The sequence below is a fragment of the Natator depressus genome, chromosome 2, assembly GCF_965152275.1.
Source record: "Natator depressus isolate rNatDep1 chromosome 2, rNatDep2.hap1, whole genome shotgun sequence".
Lineage (NCBI taxonomy): Eukaryota > Metazoa > Chordata > Testudines > Cheloniidae > Natator > Natator depressus.
Window position 1 is genome coordinate 194,825,563 of NC_134235.1, and position 23,547 is coordinate 194,849,109.

The 23,547-nt window shown below is 43.0% G+C and overlaps 1 protein-coding gene across 2 annotated transcripts in view; it reads right to left on the minus strand.

Moving 5' to 3' along the window:
* Positions 1-517: 517 nt before the first annotated feature.
* Positions 518-23,547, minus strand: part of NR1D2 (nuclear receptor subfamily 1 group D member 2) — a 32,406-nt gene continuing 9,376 nt past the window's right edge. For both annotated transcript variants that reach the window (XM_074945651.1, XM_074945652.1), the window contains exons 3-8: positions 17,075-17,163; positions 16,094-16,238; positions 13,908-14,536; positions 11,893-12,078; positions 6,722-6,932; positions 518-4,620 (exon numbers count right to left, since the gene is read on the minus strand). In XM_074945651.1, the coding sequence (XP_074801752.1) occupies positions 4,424-4,620; positions 6,722-6,932; positions 11,893-12,078; positions 13,908-14,536; positions 16,094-16,238; positions 17,075-17,163 (1,457 nt within the window). In that variant the 3' untranslated portion in view covers positions 518-4,423. The remainder of the gene's footprint in view (positions 4,621-6,721; positions 6,933-11,892; positions 12,079-13,907; positions 14,537-16,093; positions 16,239-17,074; positions 17,164-23,547) is intronic.

Consider the following 23,547-nt stretch of genomic DNA (forward strand, 5'->3'; position numbering starts at 1 on the left):
AACATACTTTTTTCCTATGTTAAAAATAACTAAAAAATGCCTTTATGATTTTCCCATATATAAATACACACAAATTGGCTTTGAGCTGAGCATAAGCATGACCTATTACAACACAAAAGGTAAACTGGGGAATAACTCGAGTGTTTGAAAACAGGGGCTCAGAAAGGAGTACCTATCTCAACCTTAACTACAGTGTGACCCACCCTGATGCAGGACTTCTGTACATGTTAGCTGCAACTTCTATGAATCAGAGAGGCTTTTAACACATTTCATTTGCCTCTCCTCCTGTTTACCAGCATATAAGTGGACCCTGGTGATGTTACTTGAGAACAATTTATTAAGACAGGAGACTCTCAGGAGAGTCACCATCTGTGTTCACTTCAACCTAAACAGAAATTCAAAGATTAAGGGCTTGGAAAGCTCTTCAAGGGAAGGATGTAATGATTACTTCCACTTACTTTTAGAAAGTGTTTAACAATTAAACCACAAAACAGTTGGTTAGAAATGATCTTTATTCTCTGTACCTCCAATACAGTTTTCAGATGATGATTCAGAAACAGGATGAGATGCAGTCTATGCCCATGTCCATTTATACTTTAATAATAAATTGTACCCAGATATTGACTACAATATTAGATCCGTTTTCCTTGTAAAAGGTACCATTTATTTCTGTTAGTGCACGAACAACAGGAAATCAGAATTTGGGACCAAGTCAAGGCAAGATCCTCATTTGAAGGGGCACTGTCAACTTGAAATCTAGTTAGTTTCTCCAAATGAGTTAAAAGTTGTTTCTCACCTGGCTCCCTGCCTATTTTGGAGGACTTTGTGTCACTTCCCACCCCGCCTCCGTAGGATGCTGTGTGAGAGATTCCCACAAAGTGGGAAACTTCCCAAGGCCAATGCTTAAGTGCTCTGCCTAAAGCTGGGATTCTGCAATGAGCTCCCTGCACAGAACACCGCTGGAGTCACAAAGGTTCTGCGTGGGCATGGGTTTCAGACCATGAGGCGCTCATGGCAGGACTAAAGCAGGCCAATACACAAAGCAAAATGGCAAGAGGTTTCTCTATTTTCTTTCAACAATGGGGGCTCTGGTGTGGATGATTTTGTTTAGCAGCAGCAGCTACACAATTTTCAGGGAAGTTTGACAGTGCCCCTTTAAATTGTGTTCCCAGCTCTCCAGAACCGACAGCTTGAAATGACAAACCCTTCACTGACAATCCGCAAATTTTAAATTGGAAAAATGAAAGCTCATCGGTTGCTTTTGGGCACATTTGTCTCCCTGAGACTAGCTTTACGGAAAACAAACCATGTACCCTACTCAGTTACAATGCAGTGAAGAGGTTTTAAAATGGTATTAAAAGGATAGAAATCTACTCCTACCCTGCTGGTAATCATAAATCATCTTCAACTAACCAAGCATTCATCCACCTTGCAGGAAAAAATCAGTATCTTATACCACTGCAAATCAGCGCAGCTCCACTGACCTTACACCAACTGGCATTCTGATTCATTGTGCCTCAGCATATGTACTGTCCCTCCCCCATGTAGACTTTATATGTATAGAGATACACAACAGTATGGAAACAGCTTTGTTTGCTAACATAATGCCCATATTTAATCTTTTCAAACCTGTACAATCAATAACATTTCAATAAATTCATAGAGTACGTTATATTAATCGTTCCGCAAAGTCCCATCTACAGTACTCATAAATGTCTTGCATGAAGACTATTATCTCAGCATTTAACAAGTGTATAACCAGTGACACAGTAAAAGAGTGAGCTCACAATACATGGCTAAAGTAACTTCTTTCTGAAGTTCAGTTATGGAGTTCACGAAATATGAGCCATTTTGAATAGCTTTTTCTTTTTCATTAAACCTTTTGGCATGAATCTGGGGGTTTTTCAGCTGATATAAGTTCGATTTGCATTACATGTAGGAAGATTTCATTCAAATGAAATTGCACACATCAGAATATTTATCTATTGCATATATATTGAATCTAACTAAAATTTTAATAAGCAATCCTTACACAGTCCTGGTTATACATTCCTAAAGGCTTAATAATAAAAGTTTTAAAAGAAAAGAAAGAAAGAAAGAAAGAAAGAAAGAAAGAAAGAAAGAGAGAGAGAGAGAGAGAGATGGTGAGGAGGCCTCTATAAGAAGCCAAAAATCAGGGGTCAGTTTGACCGTCACTTTTGAAACAGGGTATATTAAAGAGCCACCTTGACTCCTTGCAGAAACAAATGATGCAATTGTGTCCTTTCATAAATGTGCATTTTAGAATACACGTCAGTGAAGCTTTAAAACTAATAATATTGGTTGAATGCAGTGTTTACTGAAATGAGGGGGAAATGCCCTAGAAATGTAATCTGCTGAAAACATTTAAAAAAGGGGGGCTGTTTTCCAGTGGTTGAAGTAGTCTGAAGCAGGAGGAGAGCTCTCACCCCACCAGCTGAGGAGGAGGGGGAGCTATTGGGAAAGGCTGTGCCCCTCTGCTTTTTGGCAAAGCAAGGACATAGCTGCACTCTTTCCAGATCCCCTTCAGTTTGACTCCCTTGCCATTCACTTTTGGGCAGAACTCATCCCTTTCAACTGAGATTTCTGCTTAAAAACTGATGGCCCCATGTTCATGCTACAGTGCAGCCCAAACCTCCTCTCACCCCCACCACTACCGTTAGCGGCAGAACTGCCATTGACTTGCATGGTGCAGGATCGGATCTCCAGGGCCTGATCCAAATCCTACTGAAGTCATTGGGAAGACTCATACTGACTTCAACTGGCTTTGCAGAAGTCCATAGCGTTTTGAACCTGCAAGGTTAATGGGAGTTCTGCCATCAGAAAGTTTGAGGGACTGTGCCCTTACACATCACATTAACCCTTTAGCAACAACCCTCTATCAGTTGACAACAGTTAGTGTTACACAATTTTAAGACCTTAGAGGGTCAAACTTGAACATCAGTCAACTAAACATGAAGGTAAAAAGAGCATTTTCTGCTCCCACAGTATATGACAGTAACATGACTATTTATAACATTACTGCTTTGGCTTTTTAAATCACGAGTCTGTGGTGTCACTTCCTGCTATAACAGAAGAAATTCAACTCCATGAGGAACATTCCCCCTCCCCCCTTTTAGGGTGGAAAGCAGCAGAATACAAAACAGACCCTCAAGTCTGGGAATTTTTCTGTCTGGAATAAACAGAGCCCCAAACCCCCAAAACTCTCTGTTTTGTTAAGCGAGTCATGATATCCAACAATCGAGTGCACTTGTTTTCCGTACACAAAAAATGTTCTTTAAAAAGCATACAGCTCCAATATTTATATACATATTAAGGTTGGCGGTAAAACAACAGGAAAAGACCAAGGTGTCTCTCTCAGCTCTGTATTCAAATCTTATTGAGCAGTCAAGTAGCAAATTGGTGTAGCGTAAGAAAGAAATGGACACAGAAATGTACATGCCAAAAAAAAAAAAAAAAACCCAAAAGAAAAAACAAACAAACCTGCAATCTGGATATTAGATGGATACACTTTTCCTGAAAATTTTCCTTGATTCTTTAGGAGGAATTGATGGATTCTGTTGCTCATCAGCTATGCTAGTGTCCAACAGCTTTTTAACCACTATCAACACAAGGTAAGAACCTTAGCTGCAACAAATAATCAATCTAACTAGTACCCTGAACAATTCTCTTTCAGTTAATAGCTCTCGTTATAAAGTTGGACCTGACTGCAATTTTGGTGTCACAGGATTTCTTTTATTAACAAATATAGCATATCAATGCAAATTTGCTGTTTTCTAAAAATTATAAATGGTCAGATAATTAGTTCAGCAATACACAAAGTGCACCTATTTTGGTTCTTTCCATAGATAATCTGCTTTTGCAAGTTTAACTCCTTCACAGTTTAAAATATTGTGAAGAAATTATGTCTATATTTTTATGTAGAACAATTTATATACATACACAAATATATATATATATATATATATATACACACACACACACACACACACAATTCTGTACTTTATATAGGTCATTAGTTAATTAGTAAGAGCTTTCCAGACAAGCAAGACTACATGCGTTAGATATGGGAAAGCCCAACTGTCATTTCTCTCATTTCCCACACAGCCACTATGCTTTTGATTTTCACCAGAGGAAGCTGACAGGTCTTTCTGTTGAGTGAAAAACTTTACAGTCAACATACTGATGACTCTGGATATTTTGATGAACTCTGAATGCCACGTTGCTAACCACTGGACGTACTCACTCTGAAATGTTATTGCAAGGTTACGGCGTATCAACCAATCACTAAGAGTCAATGAGGTTTTCTTCTCCAACAAGTGGTACAAACATATAAATAAGTATTTTAGCACAAAATATACAGCTTAACATGAGGCAAGTTCATGTATAAATAAGAGCTAAAGGCCTATGGGTGAACTTTAAAGGCCAAGAGTTCCTCAGAGTGCATGTTGTTTAAGGAACGCAAGTCAGGTAATTTCAAAAGAAGTTTTGTAAAAATAGAGGCTTCGTTTGGATGGTTTTTCATAATTAAGGTCCTTAGTGCACGAATTAGTGTCTCCTGCAGCGCCTCCACAGAGTTAACATTTTCTATTCCAGATCGATCTAAAGGGAAAGAGAGGGGGAAAAAAAAAAAAAAAGAGTGGGAGAAAAGGCAGGCAGACATAGCTTGCAGATAAAAAGCAGTACGAGTCAGTTGTCCACATCAACCAATATAGGAAAAAATGTGAGCCAAGACTTTCAAACCTGGGTGGCTCAAGCAAGTCTCCCACATCCTTATTTAGGCCCGGATTCAGCAAAGCTCAGACACAGGCAGGCAGTCCCATCTCTATTCAGCAAAGCAAAGCACTTATGTACTTTACTGAAGAGAGATGGATTTAAGCACATGCTTGAAGGAAAGTATGGGCTAAAGTGCTTTGCTGAATCAGGGCCTTAGCTGCATAATGAAAGTAGCCTAACAGTTTGGAGGTGCTGCACAGCCAGCAGCTTCCACTGACTTCAACAGGAACCGCAAGTGCTCAGCACTGCAGAAAATCAGGTCTAAGAAAGAATTTAAGAGCCTAGCTCTAAAGTCCTGTTTTTGACCATCATCTTGGGGAAGCTATCTGAGCCAAGTGTTTGGCTCAGCAGCCACTGATGAATGGAAGCAGAGCCAGTTCAACACTTTACAGGACTGGGCCCTATCTCAAGTTATAGTTAGTTAGCCAGCACTGAGAACAGAACACCTCCCGGGAGACTGCTGCACTAGACATGTTTACTATATAAAGCTCTCAACATCCTTCCCTTTTTCAAGAAAAAATATTCCACTCAGATTCTGCCTGTCTCAAACACAGAACATGGGTGCAGTTTGTGAGAGCGTCTAAGGAGCCTTCTCCCCACACTCACATGGCTCAGGCAGAAATGCAGCCCTTGTACACTTGGGAGCACAGGGACTGATCCCCTCCCTACGCTCCTTGGGCACGTGGAATCCCAAAGGCGGATGGGAACGGAGGCATGGCCACTGCTCCAGCGTCTCTTACGTATTGGCTAGCAAAATGGGGGACAAGGAGAGAATAAGCTGCATTCCCAAACAGCTGTAGAAGGTGGCCAGCAGCCTCCACCTGCTGGTGCTGTTTTGGTTTTTTAAACACTTAATGTATCACAGCAGCAACACTGGAGAGAATGGGATTACTCACCAGTGGGACTATTCAAGTGAATAACTGCTCACCCATGTGACCCTTAGAAAATGAATTGCTAGGTCTGATGGTGTACTCAAAAATCAATAACCTGGGAACTGTTTAAGGGCCAGTCCTGCATTCCTTACACCCTGGAAACTCCCAGTGATACTAGGAACCACATTGGGAGTTTGGGATGTGGCAGGAATGCAACTTGGGGCCCAAATCTCAACTCCGATATTTTAACATTTTATGGCAGCAGAAAACACAATTTGATGGTCTTTAAAGTATTTTATCAAGTTCCAGATAGACTAAAAGTGACCATTTTAGGAAAACTGGGTCAGTTCCAGCAAAGAATTGAGTGTCATCAATTCCCACTGATTTCAATAGTTAAGGCTGGTCATCATTTTAAAGACTTGATGGGCTCTTCAACTGCATAAGGTATGGTTCATGATGTAGACAACCCTATTGCTAATAGAGGTTCCGATCCAATTGCAGGATAGAGACTTTACCAAAAAAAGTGAAACTACTAAGCTATGTACCAGGCTTTGAAGATATCTCTGAGGTAAAAAGGACCTGGTTCTCCAATTACCCACACTGGTGTAAGTCAGAATTAACTTCCCAGAAGTCAAGTTACACCTGTGTAAAACTGGCATAAGCGAGGGGAAAATCGGGCCCATAGTTCCCACTCTCGACCTATTACTTGTCTGGCTTCTGACACTTTTTGGAAAGGGTATTTTACTACAGCAGTGAGACAGCAGCAGAAAAAGCCAGATATTTTTCTTTTCTTTTAAACAGAAGTTTGGGTTCCATAGTAATAGCAGAAAAGTCCTAAATATCTGCAAATCAGAACTGTTTTTCACGTATGCAATTTCCCCCTGTCCAGAGCTACAGAAGTTTAAACTACAGGCCGCCAGGAATTTAGAAGAGGCCCATTAAATCCTTCAAGCCAACTTAATTAGGCTTAATATATATATTTTACAGAGGCCTTCACTCTAATGACAACTGTATTCAAAGTTTGGCAAAGGTATAGATTAACTTTCTTTCCTTACCAGCAGAGACCAGGACAACTGCTGTAAACAAACTCATTTCCTCATCATTAAGTTGCAGGCCACTTAGTTTCTCGCTAAATTCAAACATGGAGTTGAGTAGATCGCCAGCTCCCATTGAATGCAGATCATCCACACTGTACTTCTTTCCACTAAGGAAGGTGACAGTACGTTCCTTTGCATCAAATAAAGATGCAAACCGTACCATTAAAACCTGGCAAAAGAAAATATAGGCAGATTTGTATAGATCTATGAGAAAATAAACTAATTTTACAACTATGTAATAGTTCATTCCTATCACTTATTTTGATTAGAAATAGACAATACCCCACTTAGCTCTAAAGAATGATGCAAGCTACGTCCCTGAAATCTGGGAGAATAAGGAAAATTAGCTGCTGTTTGGGGGTAGAAGGGATAGCAGAAGTAAAACTTAAGCCTCAGACACCCTGAGCCATAAAGAAAACACTGTTCACAAATGCATTGGTATGAGGACTTGTTTATAGTTACGGAGCAAACAAAAAATTCATGATATTAGAAGAAACGTTTTCTTCGCCCTGTGTTTGTGGGTAGCAAGTAACAGTATCAAGCTAAAAGAAAAGGAGGACTTGTGGCACCTTAGAGACTAACAAATTTATTTGAGCATAAGCTTTCGTGAGCTACAGCTCACTTCATCGGATGGATCCTCTTCTCGAGTAAACTGGAATAGCTCCATTGATTTCAATGATGCTATGGTGACTTATAACAGCTGAGGATCTAGCCCATGGTGTGTTGTCTGTAGAAGCACCATGCCACTGCTGGGTTTTTACAGGCAATGTTAGTGAGCCCCGGTGGAAAAGAACAGAATGTGTGTCCTTGGAAAGGCTAACACAACAGAGCTTGAAATTACACCTTGTCTGTAGCTACCAATTGGGGATATATTTTTTGATATAGGCACCTCTTTCTGAGCATTTACAACTGTCAAACTTCGCCTCCTTGTTCTCAGCTGCACTGTGAATTTTTTCCATGTGGAATGGCTAGTAAGGTTCCATTTGCTCAATGTTTAACAACCCCCGACATGTTCCATTGTTTAAATATGATGTGCAAAACTGCTACTTTCTGATTTGGATAAACTAAAACAAACTTCATTTTAAAATGTCTAACTTCTTGCTTTTTGTTATGGCCTTGATTTTTTTCCCCTCTGAAAATCAAAACAGGCTGCTGGTGTGCAGAGACTGCCTGTCACCCTGACCAGTACTGTCTTACTGTTTACTTGCACTCCCCTATCTGTCTGTATCTACCTGTCATCTCTTGTCTGACCGTCAGAGTGTAAGTTCTTTGGGCAGGGACTCTTGGTAGCACCAGGGCACCTGTATAATGCAAGATTAGGTGCTTAGGAAAGGGATCCTTGAAGGCCAGTAAGTTGTGGGGGGAGCCACCTGGTGTGAAATGCTGAATAGGAGGGAGATTAGGACCAGATCCACAAAGGCATTTGAGTGCCTAACTCCTATTGATCTGGGCCTTAGGCAACTGACTGACAGGCTAGAACTAGGCATGTCCTTCGGCTCACGATTCTCAGCTGGACCCTCTCTTGGAGTTAAGCACCTAAGCCAGGTCAGCCCATGCCCCAGCAGCCCAAACCCAAGACCTTTCTCATAGAAAACGAGACACACACGCACACAGCTGATTGCCCAGTTGTTAGAGCTCTTATCTGTGCTACGGGAGGCCTGATTTCAAGCCTCTGCTTTGTCTGATTTGGAGCAGGGGCATGAACCAACATGACCCACATCCCAGGTGCTTGCCCTAACCACCAGGCTCCTGGCTTTTCTGGGGGCTTGGTCAATCTCTCCTCTTGAAGTTATTCCATTTATCAGCTATTAATTGGAGCAGAAACCTGAACCTGGGTCTCCCACATCCCAGGGGTGTGCCCTACTCACACAACTTAATCCCATCCCGGTTGTCTCTTATGACAAGCAGCGGATCTTAAGCGTGCTCTGAGAATGCCTCTAGGAGTGGGCCTTGCTGGGGACATGGGGAAGGAGGGGCAGTCTAGAGGCTTCTGTTTAAGCAAGGGTTTGGTGCAGCTTATTAGCTGTGGGACAGCATCAGGACCTAGGTGGCTCTGTGCATGCCTGCAGGTGGAAACTCTATGTGGTTAGGCAACAGCTGAGCACTGACTTTGACAAGTTGTAACTGGCACCTAAATGGTGGACTCAGGTGCCTATAGAGGCAGTAAGGCACCTAAATACCCTTATGGATCTGGCCCATGAGCACTATAACATTATGGGTTCACTTTCAACAGAGAAATATATGCTGTGGTGAATTTTAGCACCATGCAGAAGCCTATGCACCAATGAAGCCTGCAAACTACAGTTTAAATAGGACATAAACAGTGGACAGGTCTGGGGCTGGCCTTCTGCAGGGGGGAATTTCACTGCAAGGTGCTGAACACCCCCTGCCGCCACCATTTTCTCTGGAAACTGAAAATGCTCAGAACTTCACAGGATTGAGCTCCAGAAGCGTGGAGTCACTGGCCTAAAATAATGACTCTTCTAGGTGAACAGGATATTAATTCTGGTCTTCAAACCATATGGCCCACTCCTCAGCTGCTGTAAACCAGCACAGTTCAACTGAAGCGCTTGAGGCTATGCTTGTTGACACCAGAGGAGGAGCTAGAGCTAAAATCCAGAGAGTAAAATAAAATCTAGACTCCAGATAGGAATTTTAGACAGTATGTCAAACTGGTGTTTTCAAAAGGGGCCTCAACCATTTGTGCTTGTGCATGACTGTGTCTTGGAAGGCATCTCATTTGTACTCATGTACAAGTACTCACGCACAAAACTACACACAAGTGACGGTACAGGTACAAAGAGAGGCTGTACTTAGAAAATTTGGCTCCCCAGTGTTTCAATCTATGTTAACCACAGCTCCAGTGCCAGAGGGAAGGTTTAAATTTGCTAATGTGGTGGTTCTGTTTTAAGTTATCCCCCTGCTTGATGAAGGTCTCCGCTCTGTGGAACCTGAGCAGAGTCTAAAACGTGTAGAATTTTTCAGACAGGAATCCGTCTTTTTGTGTAATTCGAGCAAGAGTTTTAATGGTTACTGCAGGCAAAGATGTGCTGGGGAGAGGTGATAGTGTAGGCTAAGTACAAATATGGCAATGAAAACATAAGGCAGGGCACTGGAAGGAGGAGCAGTCAGAAGCAAAGAGAAACTAGCACAGAGGAGGCCAGGACCTGGGTCTGAGTTTCACAGTGTAACAGGTACCTCTCACTCCAACAACTGACCATTCTAGAGCTGTATAATTTAATGCATTATCAGTGAAGAAAGCAAGGGACCCAACAACTTTCAGGAGAAAATAATTTCTTCAGTGCAAGTAAACACACAGTCCTATATCCCTGCTTAAAAATAAGTGTTACAGAAACCAGACCTGTCTGAATGAGACCTTGAATTCTGTGGGGTCAGGTTTCCTCCAGTCATGCAAGCTTTAACTCCACTAATAATAGTGTGCATCACACACACAGGAGGCCAGGCCCCTAAATAAAGGTCATCAAGTGAGAGACACTGACTAGTTGTAACACCACATCAGGAATCCTTGCATTATTAACCAGCTGCTACCAATTTACGTACAGTACATAATGACCATATGTAAGTATGTCTTGTAATAAAGAGCTGGCGGTGCTAAGGCCCACTACTAATGACCCAACTATCAGCCACACTGCAGACACTATGTAGTATCTACAGCAGGGGTGGGCAAACTTTTTGGCCCGAGGGCCACATCTAGGTATGGAAATTGTATGGCGGGCCATGAACGCTCACGAAATTGGTGGCTGGGGTGCGGGATGGGGTGAGGGCTCTGGCTGGGGATGCGGGCTCTAGGGTGGGGCCAGAAATGAGGCATTCAGGATGCTGGAGGGGGCTCCAGACTGCAGCAGGGGGTTGGGATGCAGTGGGGGAGGCGAGAGCTCCGGCTGGAGGTGTGGGCTCTGGGGTGGGGCTGGGGACGACGGGTTAGGAGTGCAGGAGGGTGCTCCGGGCTGGGACTGAGGGGCTCAGTGGGTGGGAGGGGGATCAGGGCTGGGGCAGGAGGTTGGGGTGGGAGGGGGTCAGGGGTGCAGAATCTGGGTGGTGCTTATCTCAAGCAGCTCCCAGAAGTAGCAGAATGTCCCCCCTCTGGCTCTGTGAGCTGCCCTGTCTGCAGTCACCGCCCTGTCCACAGGCACCGCCCAGTCCTCAAACACTGCCCCGCAGCTCCCATTGGCCGTGATTCCTGGCCAATGGGAGCTGCAGAGGCAACACTTGGAGCAGCGGGCAGTGTGCGGAGCCCCCTGGCTGCCACTATGCTTATGAGCTGGAGGGGGGCATGCTGCTGCTTCTGGGAGCCGCGTGGAGCGGGACAAGCCCCTGATCCTGCTCCCCGGCTGGAGCAGGGCAAGCCCTGGACCCTGCTCCCCAGCAGGAGCTTGAGGGCCGAGTTAAAACGTCTGGAGGACCGGATGCGGCCCCCGGGCCGTAGTTTGCCCACCTCTGATCTACAGTGTAGCTACTGTATTGCTGAGTAAAGTTCCAGCTACTGACACCAGGGGATACTGGAGGCTCCAGTGACTGCAGTACCCCCAGTTACCACTGGAGGGACTCCTGCACAGATGGAATCACTCTAGCCCCATCAGGTCTTTCTGCAGGAGAGAGTTCAGGCAGCAGAGGGAACAGGTGCAGAACAGGGAACTGAGCCTCTGTGCGGCGAATAATTCAGATTAGACCCACAGAAGCAAGGTTGCTGCCTGCAGGTAGCTATTTAAAAGAAATAAATGATGAGTTCTGGGGTGAGGGAGGAGGTGGAGTAGGGTTCTCAGCTGTCTAAGTTTGGGAAAAGGGTTTCTCGTTGAAAAGTTTTGCTGAGCTAACACAAAACCATGAACCCTGCTGGGGCTTAAATTAAGTTAATAGGCTCCAGATGCGAACAAGATCCTCAGCTGGTGTTACCTGTTATAGCTTTATTGACCTTAATGGTTATATGCCATTATACCCATTGAGAATCTGGCTCCATCTCTCTAACGGAGCAATCGCATATCCTGGGGGAAGTTTGATTCTAGATCGAGACACATGCATCTCTGTTAATAAGGCATAAGATTGCTGCACAGTCAGCTCAACATCTAAAGCATGAAGGATGCTGGCAAGGCATTTACTGTGATTCTCACCTCAAATGTCCCAGCCTTTAGAAGATTGACCTGGTCGTGCTGGGAAAGATCTCGGAACCCTGGAATGCGTTTTGCGAACTCCACCACTTCTTTCACTGCAGGGGTGAAGCTCATCGAAAATTCTTCCCAGACTTCATGGCCAGACTTACTTGGGTCCACAAAGGGAGTCTTGCTCATTGGACAAACCTAGAATTTCCACACACACACACACACACAAAAACCCTCTTCAAATTATATTCCACATTTTAACCAGTCTTTGAAAGAAGCAGACTCGTTGAGGAAATCATCGCGCTAATGATACAACAGATAAAATAGGAATATTCATTAGTTAAGTAACAAGGATATTTCATGCAGCTCCATTAAATATCAGTTTAAAATTTTCCTAACTTTGACTGCTCCAACAATGTAATTAGGGAAAGCTGCTACCATGCAGGGAATCGAAACTGAACACCCCATTTCTGATCTCACTCTCTTTGTCTTCTATAGTTATCCCTGAATCTGCCCTCACTTACTCCACTGTAAACGAGGATCAAAGAATCTAAACTGCTCTTTTACTGCTGGAATGGGCGGGGAAGAGAATGCTGGTGGGAAAGCATGTTCAGACCCTGGCTGTCATCCTGTTGTCATTTCAGGGACAGCTGTGACAAAGACAAACCCCAGTGTCAAGCAAGCTCTGCTCAGAGTTTAGGAGAGTAATCATGATACACCAGGCTTGTCTGAAATCTAGGCAGACTAACAAGACTGAGAATGATAAGTAACGCTGTAGGGCCTACAGCCACAACTGGAGGTCTGAACCCCACTGGACTAGGCACTGGCCACATACAATAAAGTAGCAGCTTACAAATAAGGGGATTCTCAGGAAGCTGAGAAAAGCTTGAAGGATTGTCAAAAACTAGGAGGTGGAAAAATGTAGCCAATTTGTACTTGAGGGTTTGCAATTATGGAGCATCACAGAACAAGAACTGGAGTATTTCCTATGTTCCCCCTCCCAGTCTGTTCCATCTAGAAAGGGAGAGAGAGTCTACTTTAAGGAAAAGAGGCAGCTACTGCAAGGTAAAGAGGGGTGGGGGGGATTTAAAAATGGGGCAAAGGGAGGGAAATATGCAGCATTGTTGCTTGACTTAAATCAGTTAGGGTGATCAAAGAGGCTGCGATAAGGAAATGCTTTCTGGTATGATGCTGCTACTGGACACTCCTAGATGAACAGGGATAAAGAAAGGGAGGACCCATACCTGTAAATCCTATCACTGGCTCAGAGTTTAACTTGTTGTAGGGGTAGAAGGATAGGTTTGCTGTGGACAGCCTAGAACCCTCCAAATCCAAATGTTTTAAGTAGTTTCCATAAAAACACCTGCTCTCAAATAAATAAATCAATAAATCTAGTCCTAATAACAATAAAATTAAATTAAAAAATGACCTGCCTGACAAGGTGAGCAAGTACTAAAAGACCCTGGTAAAAACAGACTTAAATCAACTAAATTGTCTCTAAGGATGAAATCCTGACCCCATTGAAGTCCTCACTGACTTCCAGGAGGCCAAAGTTGCACCTCAGAACTTGTGCTTGTATACTTTTTAAAAATATATTTCAAGTTAGTGTATCTAACTTTGTAAATTATTTTAGAGGTTTTATCCCCAAGAGGAAAAGGGTGGAAAAGGACTTAATGATTCATAGGGCTCACTTTTCCAAGAAACCTACTGTAACCCAATTTTCAACTAAGTCTATTTTCAACTAAAGTACATAAAAGATGATCTGGCAGCTAAAAGTGTTGTTAGAAGAACCTTATCAATTGCTTGATTTCAAATCCCATACACAGTGTAAGCCGTTGATCTCTATCTAGTAGTTCTTTGCCCCTAAACTCTGTTTGGTGCTATCTGGGTCTCCACTATGGACCAAATTCATCTGTGTGCAACTTCACTGATTCTGAAGCTACATTTGGCCCCATCTGTATTGACAGATCATTAAAAAACATGGCAAAAAAGTCTCCCTGAACCAGCAACAACAGACATTACTGTACCAGGTGCATTCTCCCTCCAGTGTTGCATGAGTATATATGTATGTTCTCATTTGCCGAAAACCCATCTTCTGGGATCTTTTCACACATTCTTTGAGTATAACCATTGGTAAAGTTCATACAGTGGCCATTTGTGAAACAAACGGTGCGCCCATTTGGATAATGCATTACATGTCTCCCTTTGTATTGTCCAGCAAGAAGTTGCTCACTCTCGGTATAATGGGTGTCACTAAGCCCACTGCTACAATAGTCGCTATTCAAACTATATTGCTCAGGGTTCTTTGGAATTCTTTCCCCGCTCTGGGGCTGCCTGGCCTCAGCTGGGTTTTCTGATTGCTCCTGGTTGTACATGAAGGTGTCCTTGTGGGCTCTGGTCACCAAACCAATCACTTCTTCCTTCGCAATGTCAGAGGGAGGAGGAGGAGATGGACTTCTGATGTTTTCCAGCTCTTGTTGGGGTTTGGATGTAAGCTCTTCTTGAGACGATGGCAGCGCTTGCTCCTGATGTTCTGTTAATGTTTCATTTGGCAAGTGACCATTGAACTGGCTGTTCATCATGGTCTTCATGGCACTTTGCATTTCAATCAGCATCCTCTGTTTTTCACGTTTAGGAATGCGGCCAAATCGAACAGCTAAGGAAGGGGGAAAAAAAAGGGTTTAGTTACCCACGGGCACACCAAATTCAGTCATGAAAACCACTACACACAAAACGGATAATCTTGCCTTTTTACGCTCAGACACTAATCCTGATCTCATTGGCATGGCTGTATATCAGCAGTAACTCCACTGATGTCAGTAAAGTTAACCCAGTGTAAAGCTGGTGTCACATTAGAATCGGGTCCAAGATCATCTTGTTATGCACCACTGTTTATATGTAAAATGAAGGCAACAAAAAATATAACAAAAGTATCTGTATGTCCCTTTTCTTGGTTATTCCAAACCAGGCCTGGTCTATACACACAGTTGCACCCAAATGTGTGCTTTAAAACTGATGTAGTTAAATCAGTGCAACTTTGTCTGTGGACACTCTGAAATTGCTTTAAACCTGGTTTATATCGCGCTAGCTTACATTTGTAGGGCTAGTTCACCCGACATAGTTAGTTTTAAACCGACATACGTGTGCTTGCCCAGGAGTTTGGCATTTAATTAAACTGGTTTACTTAAATCAATCGGGTACCAGCCTGTGTATAGACAGCCCCATATGGGTTGTAGTCAATGATACTCAGAATGACAGCACAATTCTTTTAAATAAAGTTCTAGGTTAATTCCCCCTGCCCAATGAGTGTTAAATTTGTTCCTGTTCAGTATGAATCTGAGGGAAATAAAAAGTGAAATGTGGGGGTGGGGTGGGGGGGGGAGCTGTTCTCAGCTCAATGAAATTTTGTGCTTTGGAAGCCAAACAAACAATCTACATTTTCAGCACCTCACTAAAAATCATGGCACAAGGCAGACTTTCAGTGAGGCATACGGTGATTTAGCAGTGCAGTTTCAGTTACCATTAAAGTACTGCAGCTCTGTGCTTTCTCCTTGCACTGAAAACTTACTCCTGAAACTCTACTCTCTGTAATAGCCTTACGTTAAGTGACAATAAAAAGATAGTGTGCTATGGGCCTGACATAGCTCCTATTAAAGTCTTTCCATTGACTTCAGTGAGAGCTAGATTGGGCAACATTTCCTTTTGTTTAAAAATAAAACCGAGGAAATGTATGCAATACACTGGACAGGATGGTTCAGATTCTTATCTCAGTTACACCAGTGTAACTCCACAATAACCCCACTGCCACCAAGAATGTTATTTTGGATTTACACCAGCGTAACTGAGATCAAAACCTAGCCTAATACCCACAGAGGAGCTTAAAATATTGTTTAACTCAGTAAAATAAACTAAGACTGTTACATCAAGTCCGTCCATCTAGCAGCTGCAGTGCATCCTATTGTATTAATCTCAACTCCAGATGCTCAGAGAAGGGAGGGCTTTCTTAGCTACTTTATATATGGCGCTCAGCATAGCCACACAGTGAGAAGACTAGCTAATCCACATGTAAGAGACAACAGTAGTGTCAGAGTACAACAGGATTCAGCTGTCCGTTTCTGCCTCCTTACGATCTTTGACACATGCTCTTTTGAGATGGGTGGCGTACGCAGCACAATTCACTTTTACAATGTCGTTATTCAATTTAGGAACATACCATCTCTTGACATTCCAACAGACAAACATTTTTTGAAGCGGCACTGCTGGCATCTGTTCCTATTCATTCTCATTATAGAGCAGTTGTTATTCTTCAAGCACTTCTTATACTGAATGTTTTGCTGAATGCTTCTTCTGAAAAAACCCTGCAGATAAAAACCACAGCCTATTACCGTACATGTCAAATCTTCTATGAAGATCCGGACATTTGCAAGTAAGCTTCACTTCCTCATATTTACTTTCGGAGCCATAAGAAGTAGGCGCCACTCGTAGCTTCTCATGACTGGTTTTCTCTCAGACAGTTTTGCTAGCATAGTGAAGCATAACGTGTAAGGAAGAACACGGTAGGATTAATACAATAAACTGGTTGTTTCTAACTATATATAACTGCTTGTTTCTAACTAATAAATTCTAAAAGTTTCCCCAGCAGTCAGAACTTATGATCCAAGGATCTTCAGTATTATTATCCTCATTATACTGACAGGGAACCAGCAGAGCTGAGAGGTTAAGTGACTTACTCAAGATCACACAGGATACCTGTGGCAGGGATAGAAATAGAATCCAGCTCTCCTGACTCCCAGCCCCGTATTTTAGCCACAAGACCACCTCTTGCACAATGTCTAGCCTCCTCCGTTCAAGAAAATAGCTTTCATATAACGCCATTATTGCCAAAAGCTCCTTCACAGAATGGACCATTCATGGTGTTCCACTGTCTGAGAACAGACCTTTGATCAATCAGAGGACACGCAGGCAACTAGTTTAGTTGTTCCCATGGGAAGGAATGGTGTACTCCCAAGCAGCTTGTCTTTTTAAAGCAACCTGTGTATATTTTGAACTTTCTCAGATTAATGTTTTAATAGATTAGTATAAATTTAACTTTTCAACATCATCACCTGCTTACCCTATGATTCCAGTTGTTAACTACCCAGTGATCTGAAAACTAGCCAGCATCCACAACAGAAAGGAGACTATTATACTTTACCTTACAACCCTCACAAGCATGCACACCGTAGTGAAATCCTGAAGCAACATCCCCACAGACTTTACACAGGAGGATCATGCCATTAAATTCTAGAAATAGAACAGAAGACAGTGAGCATGAAAATCCAACGGTAACATTCTCCCTCACAGGCCTTGTCTATGCTGGTGGCGGTACTTATGGTACATGTAGCTACACACCCCAATGAAAGAGAGCATGGTCCTGCTGGAGCCTTTCCCTGCAGGGAGGAAAGGCTCTGACAGTGGGACACTACATTGCAACATAAATAGGGAGCACTGCTTGGGCACATAGAGAGCCGCAGAGGGTATATACCCTAGGGTTCAGCCAGGTCTCTAGTCTTCTTGCCTAAGCAGTACCTCATTGTCTCCACTGCTATTTATACCTGCGCTAGCTGGGTGTGCAATGTATGTATTCTACATGCCACTGCAAGTGCAGACCTACCCACAGAACACGCTTCTGCCCCTTAAAATGCGCTCTGCAAATGAGATACTGCAAATCAGTTCAATGAACAAGAAAGAGAGGAGACAAAAACAAGAACACAGGAAAACCCTGCACGACTCAGCAGGGATTAATTTAGGAACAATCGCTGGATAGAATGGGGAGAACACACATACACTGGGCTAACACTGAATTTTTAATAAAAGTAGCATTGCACTCAATGGTAGAAAAAAAAAGTCTGCTTACATTTATGAATTTTTAAAAGGATCATTTAGGAAACTAGGTCACCAAAGTTTGGGCTCAATCTGTCTTCCCATCAGGACAAGGAAGCCCATATAAATGTTGCAGTTTCCCCAACTGAGAATAAAGATCTTTTCTTAAAAACAGAAATATTAAAAGACACCGTTAACTTCAAAATCACATGTAGCAAACAAATAAGTTATTTTACCCTTTTTACTAATAAAAACTTTGGCCCCATCCTACAATTGACTCCATGCAGGCAGTCCTCCATAGCCACACAGAGCCTCCCCATTGAGATGCACTTGCAGAAACAGGACCTTACATTCTTAAAGGTGAAAGGATTTTCTAAGTCCAATTTGCTTGCCACTTTTTATGCTCTTTCTTTATATTTTGCATGTTTTGTTCCAGCTTGGATAATAAAGAATGGGACGTTGTGAAGTGTTCAGCATTGCCAACTCTGCCAGTGACTTCAGGGGAGCAGAGTTGGACTAATGCTGAGCGCTAGAGCCAGTTGGAAAAATTTCAGTGGAACCCATTTTCCACCTGAGACTGCAGTTTCATTAAAGTTCATATTGTAGCCTAAACGATTAACCTGCTTGCTTGCATATATATCTTTTGTACAAAGGATCTACTGTTAGCAACCCTTCTCTTTTTTGTTTTGGAAAGCTCTAGGATTACTCTCACTAAGTCCCTATCCAATTTCTGCGTGTCTTTTAAATCCAGTATGTCAGCCTGTACAAATTTAGTTGTCGCTATAGGGCATCTGGGACTAGGGCAGTAACAGAACATTCCTGATCTTTTTCTTTCCAGAATTCCCCTGATCGGGCTCCTTCTCGGGTTAATTTATCAGCCTTCCCATTTTCTGTAGCATAGGGGTCTAATTTCCAGTGAGCTTTTTTTTTTTTTTTTTTTTTACACTTTAATCGTCCACCTTGGAACAGTGATTGTTACTGATAACCAGCAGATGTATTTCATCAGCGATGCACACTTAATAGGCGTGCCATCTGAAGATGTGAACCCATTTATCTCCCAACATGGTAGAAACTCTGTGAGAGAATTGCATACTCATGCAGAGTCTGAAAACGGATACTTCGGTATGTGGTGGTGATGGAGAACTGCACATAGTACTCCAAAACACAAGCCACTGCTGCTAATTCAGCATATTAAGCCAAATGTGGAATACATGAATATGCCTTCTCCCAATGCTCTCCTTTCTCCTCGGGAGGAACTGCATAGATTCCAAATCCGGTACAAGGTTTGCCTTGATGGTAATAACTAGAACCGTCAACAAAGAAATGATACCTAATAATGGACTCTGTCTTCTGTATCAATGGTTGGAAAAGCTTTTGTTTTTCCTCCCCCCTTAGATCCAATCGATCAAGATCGGGACACGTGTGGCTCTCCTTCATATAGTAGGGCAGTTGGTAACAAAAATGGTGTCCTAATAGGTTTTACTGTAATATCTTTCCCTTGCAGCAGTAATGCCCAGTGGGCTAGCTGAGCATTTGAGACTTGCCCATCTTTTACCCCATTGGACAGTAAGAACTGAAGGGGAGTGTGTGATAAGTGTAGTACGATCGGGCTGAGGCCAATTAGAAAAGAAAAGTGTTGTATGGCCCAACTGGTTGCCAATAGGTACTTTTCACAATTGTTATACTTAAGTTCAATTGATGACATTTAAACATGAGGCACAGGCCCCACGTCCGATTTTCCCACTCACTGCTACCTCCAGATGATAGGGTATTTCAGGATTTGGAGTGATCAACACCGGAGCCTTGAAATGGCCTGTTTTAGCTGGGATACTGCTTCCGTGTGTTGCTCAGACCATTTCCATCGGACACTTTTCTTTAATACTTGGTACAAGGGACCTGCAATGGAAGCAAAATTGGGAATGAAATCCCTGTAATACCCAGTTAAACCCAAAAAGGATCTTAAAGCCGTTGGGTCCTGTGGTAACGGCAATGTTTGGATTGCATCTACTTTCTGTTGTGCTGGGGTTCTACCCCATTTTGTCAGGGTGAGACCCAAGAAAGAGACACAGTTAGCCATTAGCTGTGCCTTGGCCAGATTGCACTTTAACCCTGCTTCCTTTAGGATCTGTAGGAGCTCATCAAGCCTTTCTAGATGCTCTTTTTAGTCCGTGTTGCTAAACACAGGTCATCTACATATTGAAACAGAACAGTTGGTTTAGAAAATTGAGACAGTGCCTGCCTTATTTGCGCATGGAATAAAGCTGGAGAACTTTTATACCCCCGAGGTAAACGTGTCCAGGAATATTGGACTCCCTGGAAACGAAATGCAAAAGGGTACTGTGAAATGTGGGCCAACGGCAATGTCCAAAAGCTGTTACTGATGTCAAGGAAAGTAAACCACACAGCCTCTGGATCAAAGGACTTGATTAAATCTGGCATCTTGACCACTGTAGGGGCACAAGTGGGTGTGACCTGATTCAGGCGTCTATAGTTAATTTTGAGATGCCAAGAACCATTTGGTTTCTTCATGGGCCAAATAGGGGAATTGGCAGTTGAAGTACATCTACATAGTATTCCCTGTGTCAGTAAAGACTTGATAGTCTTTTCTATGTATGGGTTTGCCTGTTCTGGGTAAGGATATTGTCTTTGGGCTGACATATCTTCTCCTTCTACAACAATAGTGACTGCCATACATTCACAATTATGTTTGTGTTTAGCAAAGGCATCTGCATGTAACTGTAACTCATCAACAGGCATCTGACTCCCGTAACTCAGGTTGGTCTGCATGATTAGCCGCTATTTTGTTTAAATCATAACCCTCAGGTTCAGAGTCCACCACTGGAGATACCATGCCACAGTCAGGTATGATCACTGGTGAGTTATTCTTTTCCTGTTCTACGGTAAGGCACAACAATTGGTTACCCAAATTAAGAACACATCCGTTTGTATAGGAAATTAGTTCCCAACAGGCAATTCCTTGGGTCTGCTAATTTCATCAACGCAAAGGTATGAACCTTTCTTAGGTGACCTATCTGTACTTCAATGGGTATAGAAAGTGTGGTAACAACCTGATTACTTGCAAAAGTTGCAAGTGTTTTTGTACGCCCTGATGACAGAAAAGAGGATCTAGGATCCTTAAAATGGATAATACTGATTGCTGCCTCAGTATCTACAATAAAATCCCTGTGCTGGCCCCCTACCACTGCAGATACTGTGGGTCTCCCGCTTGCATCTCTGTCTAAAGGGGCTATGACTACGCTCGGGGTTGATTGGCATCATGCCGAATACTTTGTAGAGTATGCAGACAAATAATCTACAGGCTCTCCTTCTATCTCTTCGGAGGCAGCCAACTCTGGAGGAGAGGCTGTCCACCGGAGAAAAGGAAATGGGTCAACGGAGGCCACTGGACGGTTTTAGGGTGCTGCGCCTTGGCCTTCCATCATCAGCTCATTCACGCATGCTTGGAGTTCTCGAATATCCCGTCGTTGAGCCTCAAGCGTCTGCTGCACTGTTTTAAACATCATTACAACTGAGTCCTCATCTTTGTGGGGAGGCGGTGACTTGGGTCTCTGCAGGCGAGAAGTATTCTGTGTGGCATCTGAAAAGAAAGGAACATGGTCCCGGGCCCCTAGATAGGATCCAAATGCATAACCCTGTTGAGGGGCACGCTCACTCGAAGGTCCAGGATTATTATGTGGATTAGGGTCATTTTACCAACGCTGGTACCTAGGGAATTTAGGAACCCCTCGACCTAACCCTGGTTGAGGTCCCTCAATCCTCACAGTGGGATTCGTTCGTGGTTTGTGAAGTACTGCAACAGGAGCTCCCCGCCAACCTATTTTAGGGCCTCCCTGAGAATATGCCTTGGCCAGCAAGGCTAATGCCTCTTTAAAGAAATATCATCAGTTATATGCATGTTCACCATTTCCCATAAATAGGGAAGAGAGTTACTAACCAACAAACTAACGTATGGTGGCTCATCTGTTTCCTCTTTCATGTGACTGTGCCATGCTGCACTTAACCGCAGGTGAAACTGATGTGGGGACTCATTAGATCTCTGCTTTAGGTTCGACAGGATGGCCACACCAGCTTTCCCTGGATGTTGATTGTGTTCCAATAAGGCTACTGTGTCTTTAAAAGATCTCTCCCCTACCCTAAACTCAGGTGGCAAAGTACTCCATAATGCTCGATTTACTGTGAGTTGTAAGATTTTAACTCTATCTTCCCTTGGTAAGCCAAACACTTCTGCTGTTTCTTGTACACGTTGTGCATGCATTGCAACTGAAGAATCCTCCATCATCCCTACTTGCTTAGCTACCAGATCTAGGGTCTTAATGTCTGTAACAACTGCTTCAGGAAAATCAGAATTAGAATCTGACGATCTTCTCTCCAGATCAGGATCTGGACTTCTATCTGAGCTTGAATCTATAACTTCTCTGTTTTGACTTCTTCTACCCAAATTCACGTTTTCCTCATCTGAGCTATCAGCACTTTCCAATGGAGATAATCCTGGATGAGCAGGATAATTTTCCATATAACCTCTATGTCCTATACTCAAGGCATCTCCACACTGACGCAGGACATCTCTTAGTCTGTTAAGGTCTGGTGTAGTAGGGTGTTCTACCCGTAAACCAGGTGATACTAGCATATACCAAGGGAGTGTAGAGGGGCCACGAAATTCTCAGGACCTAGGCAATGTTGATGATTGCTCAAATGCCAATAAATGTCCACCCAAAGGGGCTGGATCTCCTGATCTATATGGTGCTAGTGTAACACTGGGCGGAGGAGCAGGAATTACATTCCTTGGTTGTTGTATATCTCTCTGTTGTAACTTAGAGATTACTACATCACATGCATTAGCTACTCGTGTCACTTGTGACACTGCATCTTCTAGTCCCTGAACAATCACAGACTCTAAAGGCACTCCCTCTTCACTATCAGGGGAGGACACTAACAGAGGAGAGGATATTTCCTCCCCCTTTGCTCTGCTCATCTCATTCTTTACATCACTAGTCGCCTCCTCTATGATGCCACTCAACTCCACCTCCTGTGGTGCCACCCTGGGACTTCCTTTTTCTATCTGCAGACTGCTGTTAGCTTCTGCACTGCTACCTTCCTCTTCTGACTCTCCCAGTGGCTCCTCAGATTCAATCTCCAACTCTGCTCCTAAAGGTACTGTATCAGCCTAAGCTAATTCTCTTGGCCTACTTCTAGAAATTGGCCCTGCAGGTTTTTCTATCTCCGTTGGTTCTACCATGCCAATAGGGATGGGAATCGATTCTTTATCCTCCTCTAACACATCTTCTCTTTTTTCCAATTCTCTGATTCTTTCCAACAGCTGTCCGTGGTCTGATTTATAGCCCTCCAGCGATTTTAAGCTGCCATCCAAAGTTTGCTGGGCTTTCCTGAGTAACTCTAATTTTTTATTCAATTTCTTTCCCAGCAAACTACAAGCCACGAGCAGACATTCAACAGCTATTCCCTTTACCAGTTTAGTCGTTCTTTTTTTCTGCTCTGTTTCTACATCAAATACCTCACTCACAAAACCCCATGGGTTACAATGCTCAGAGATCATCTCGCTATTTCTCAACTGTTCTAAACCTCCTCCATGTTGCTGAATGTATTTTTTCTGGCAAAGTTTTCTAAAGCCATAGTACGGGCAACTCCAACAGACTCTACTCTTGCCCTTGCTCCACTCACCTTAATACGTAACACAGAACTCACTTTAATTCTAAAACTTCACTAGCTTATGTAATAAACTATAATGAATACTCTGCTGTTTTTAATCTGAAACTGAAGGAGTCC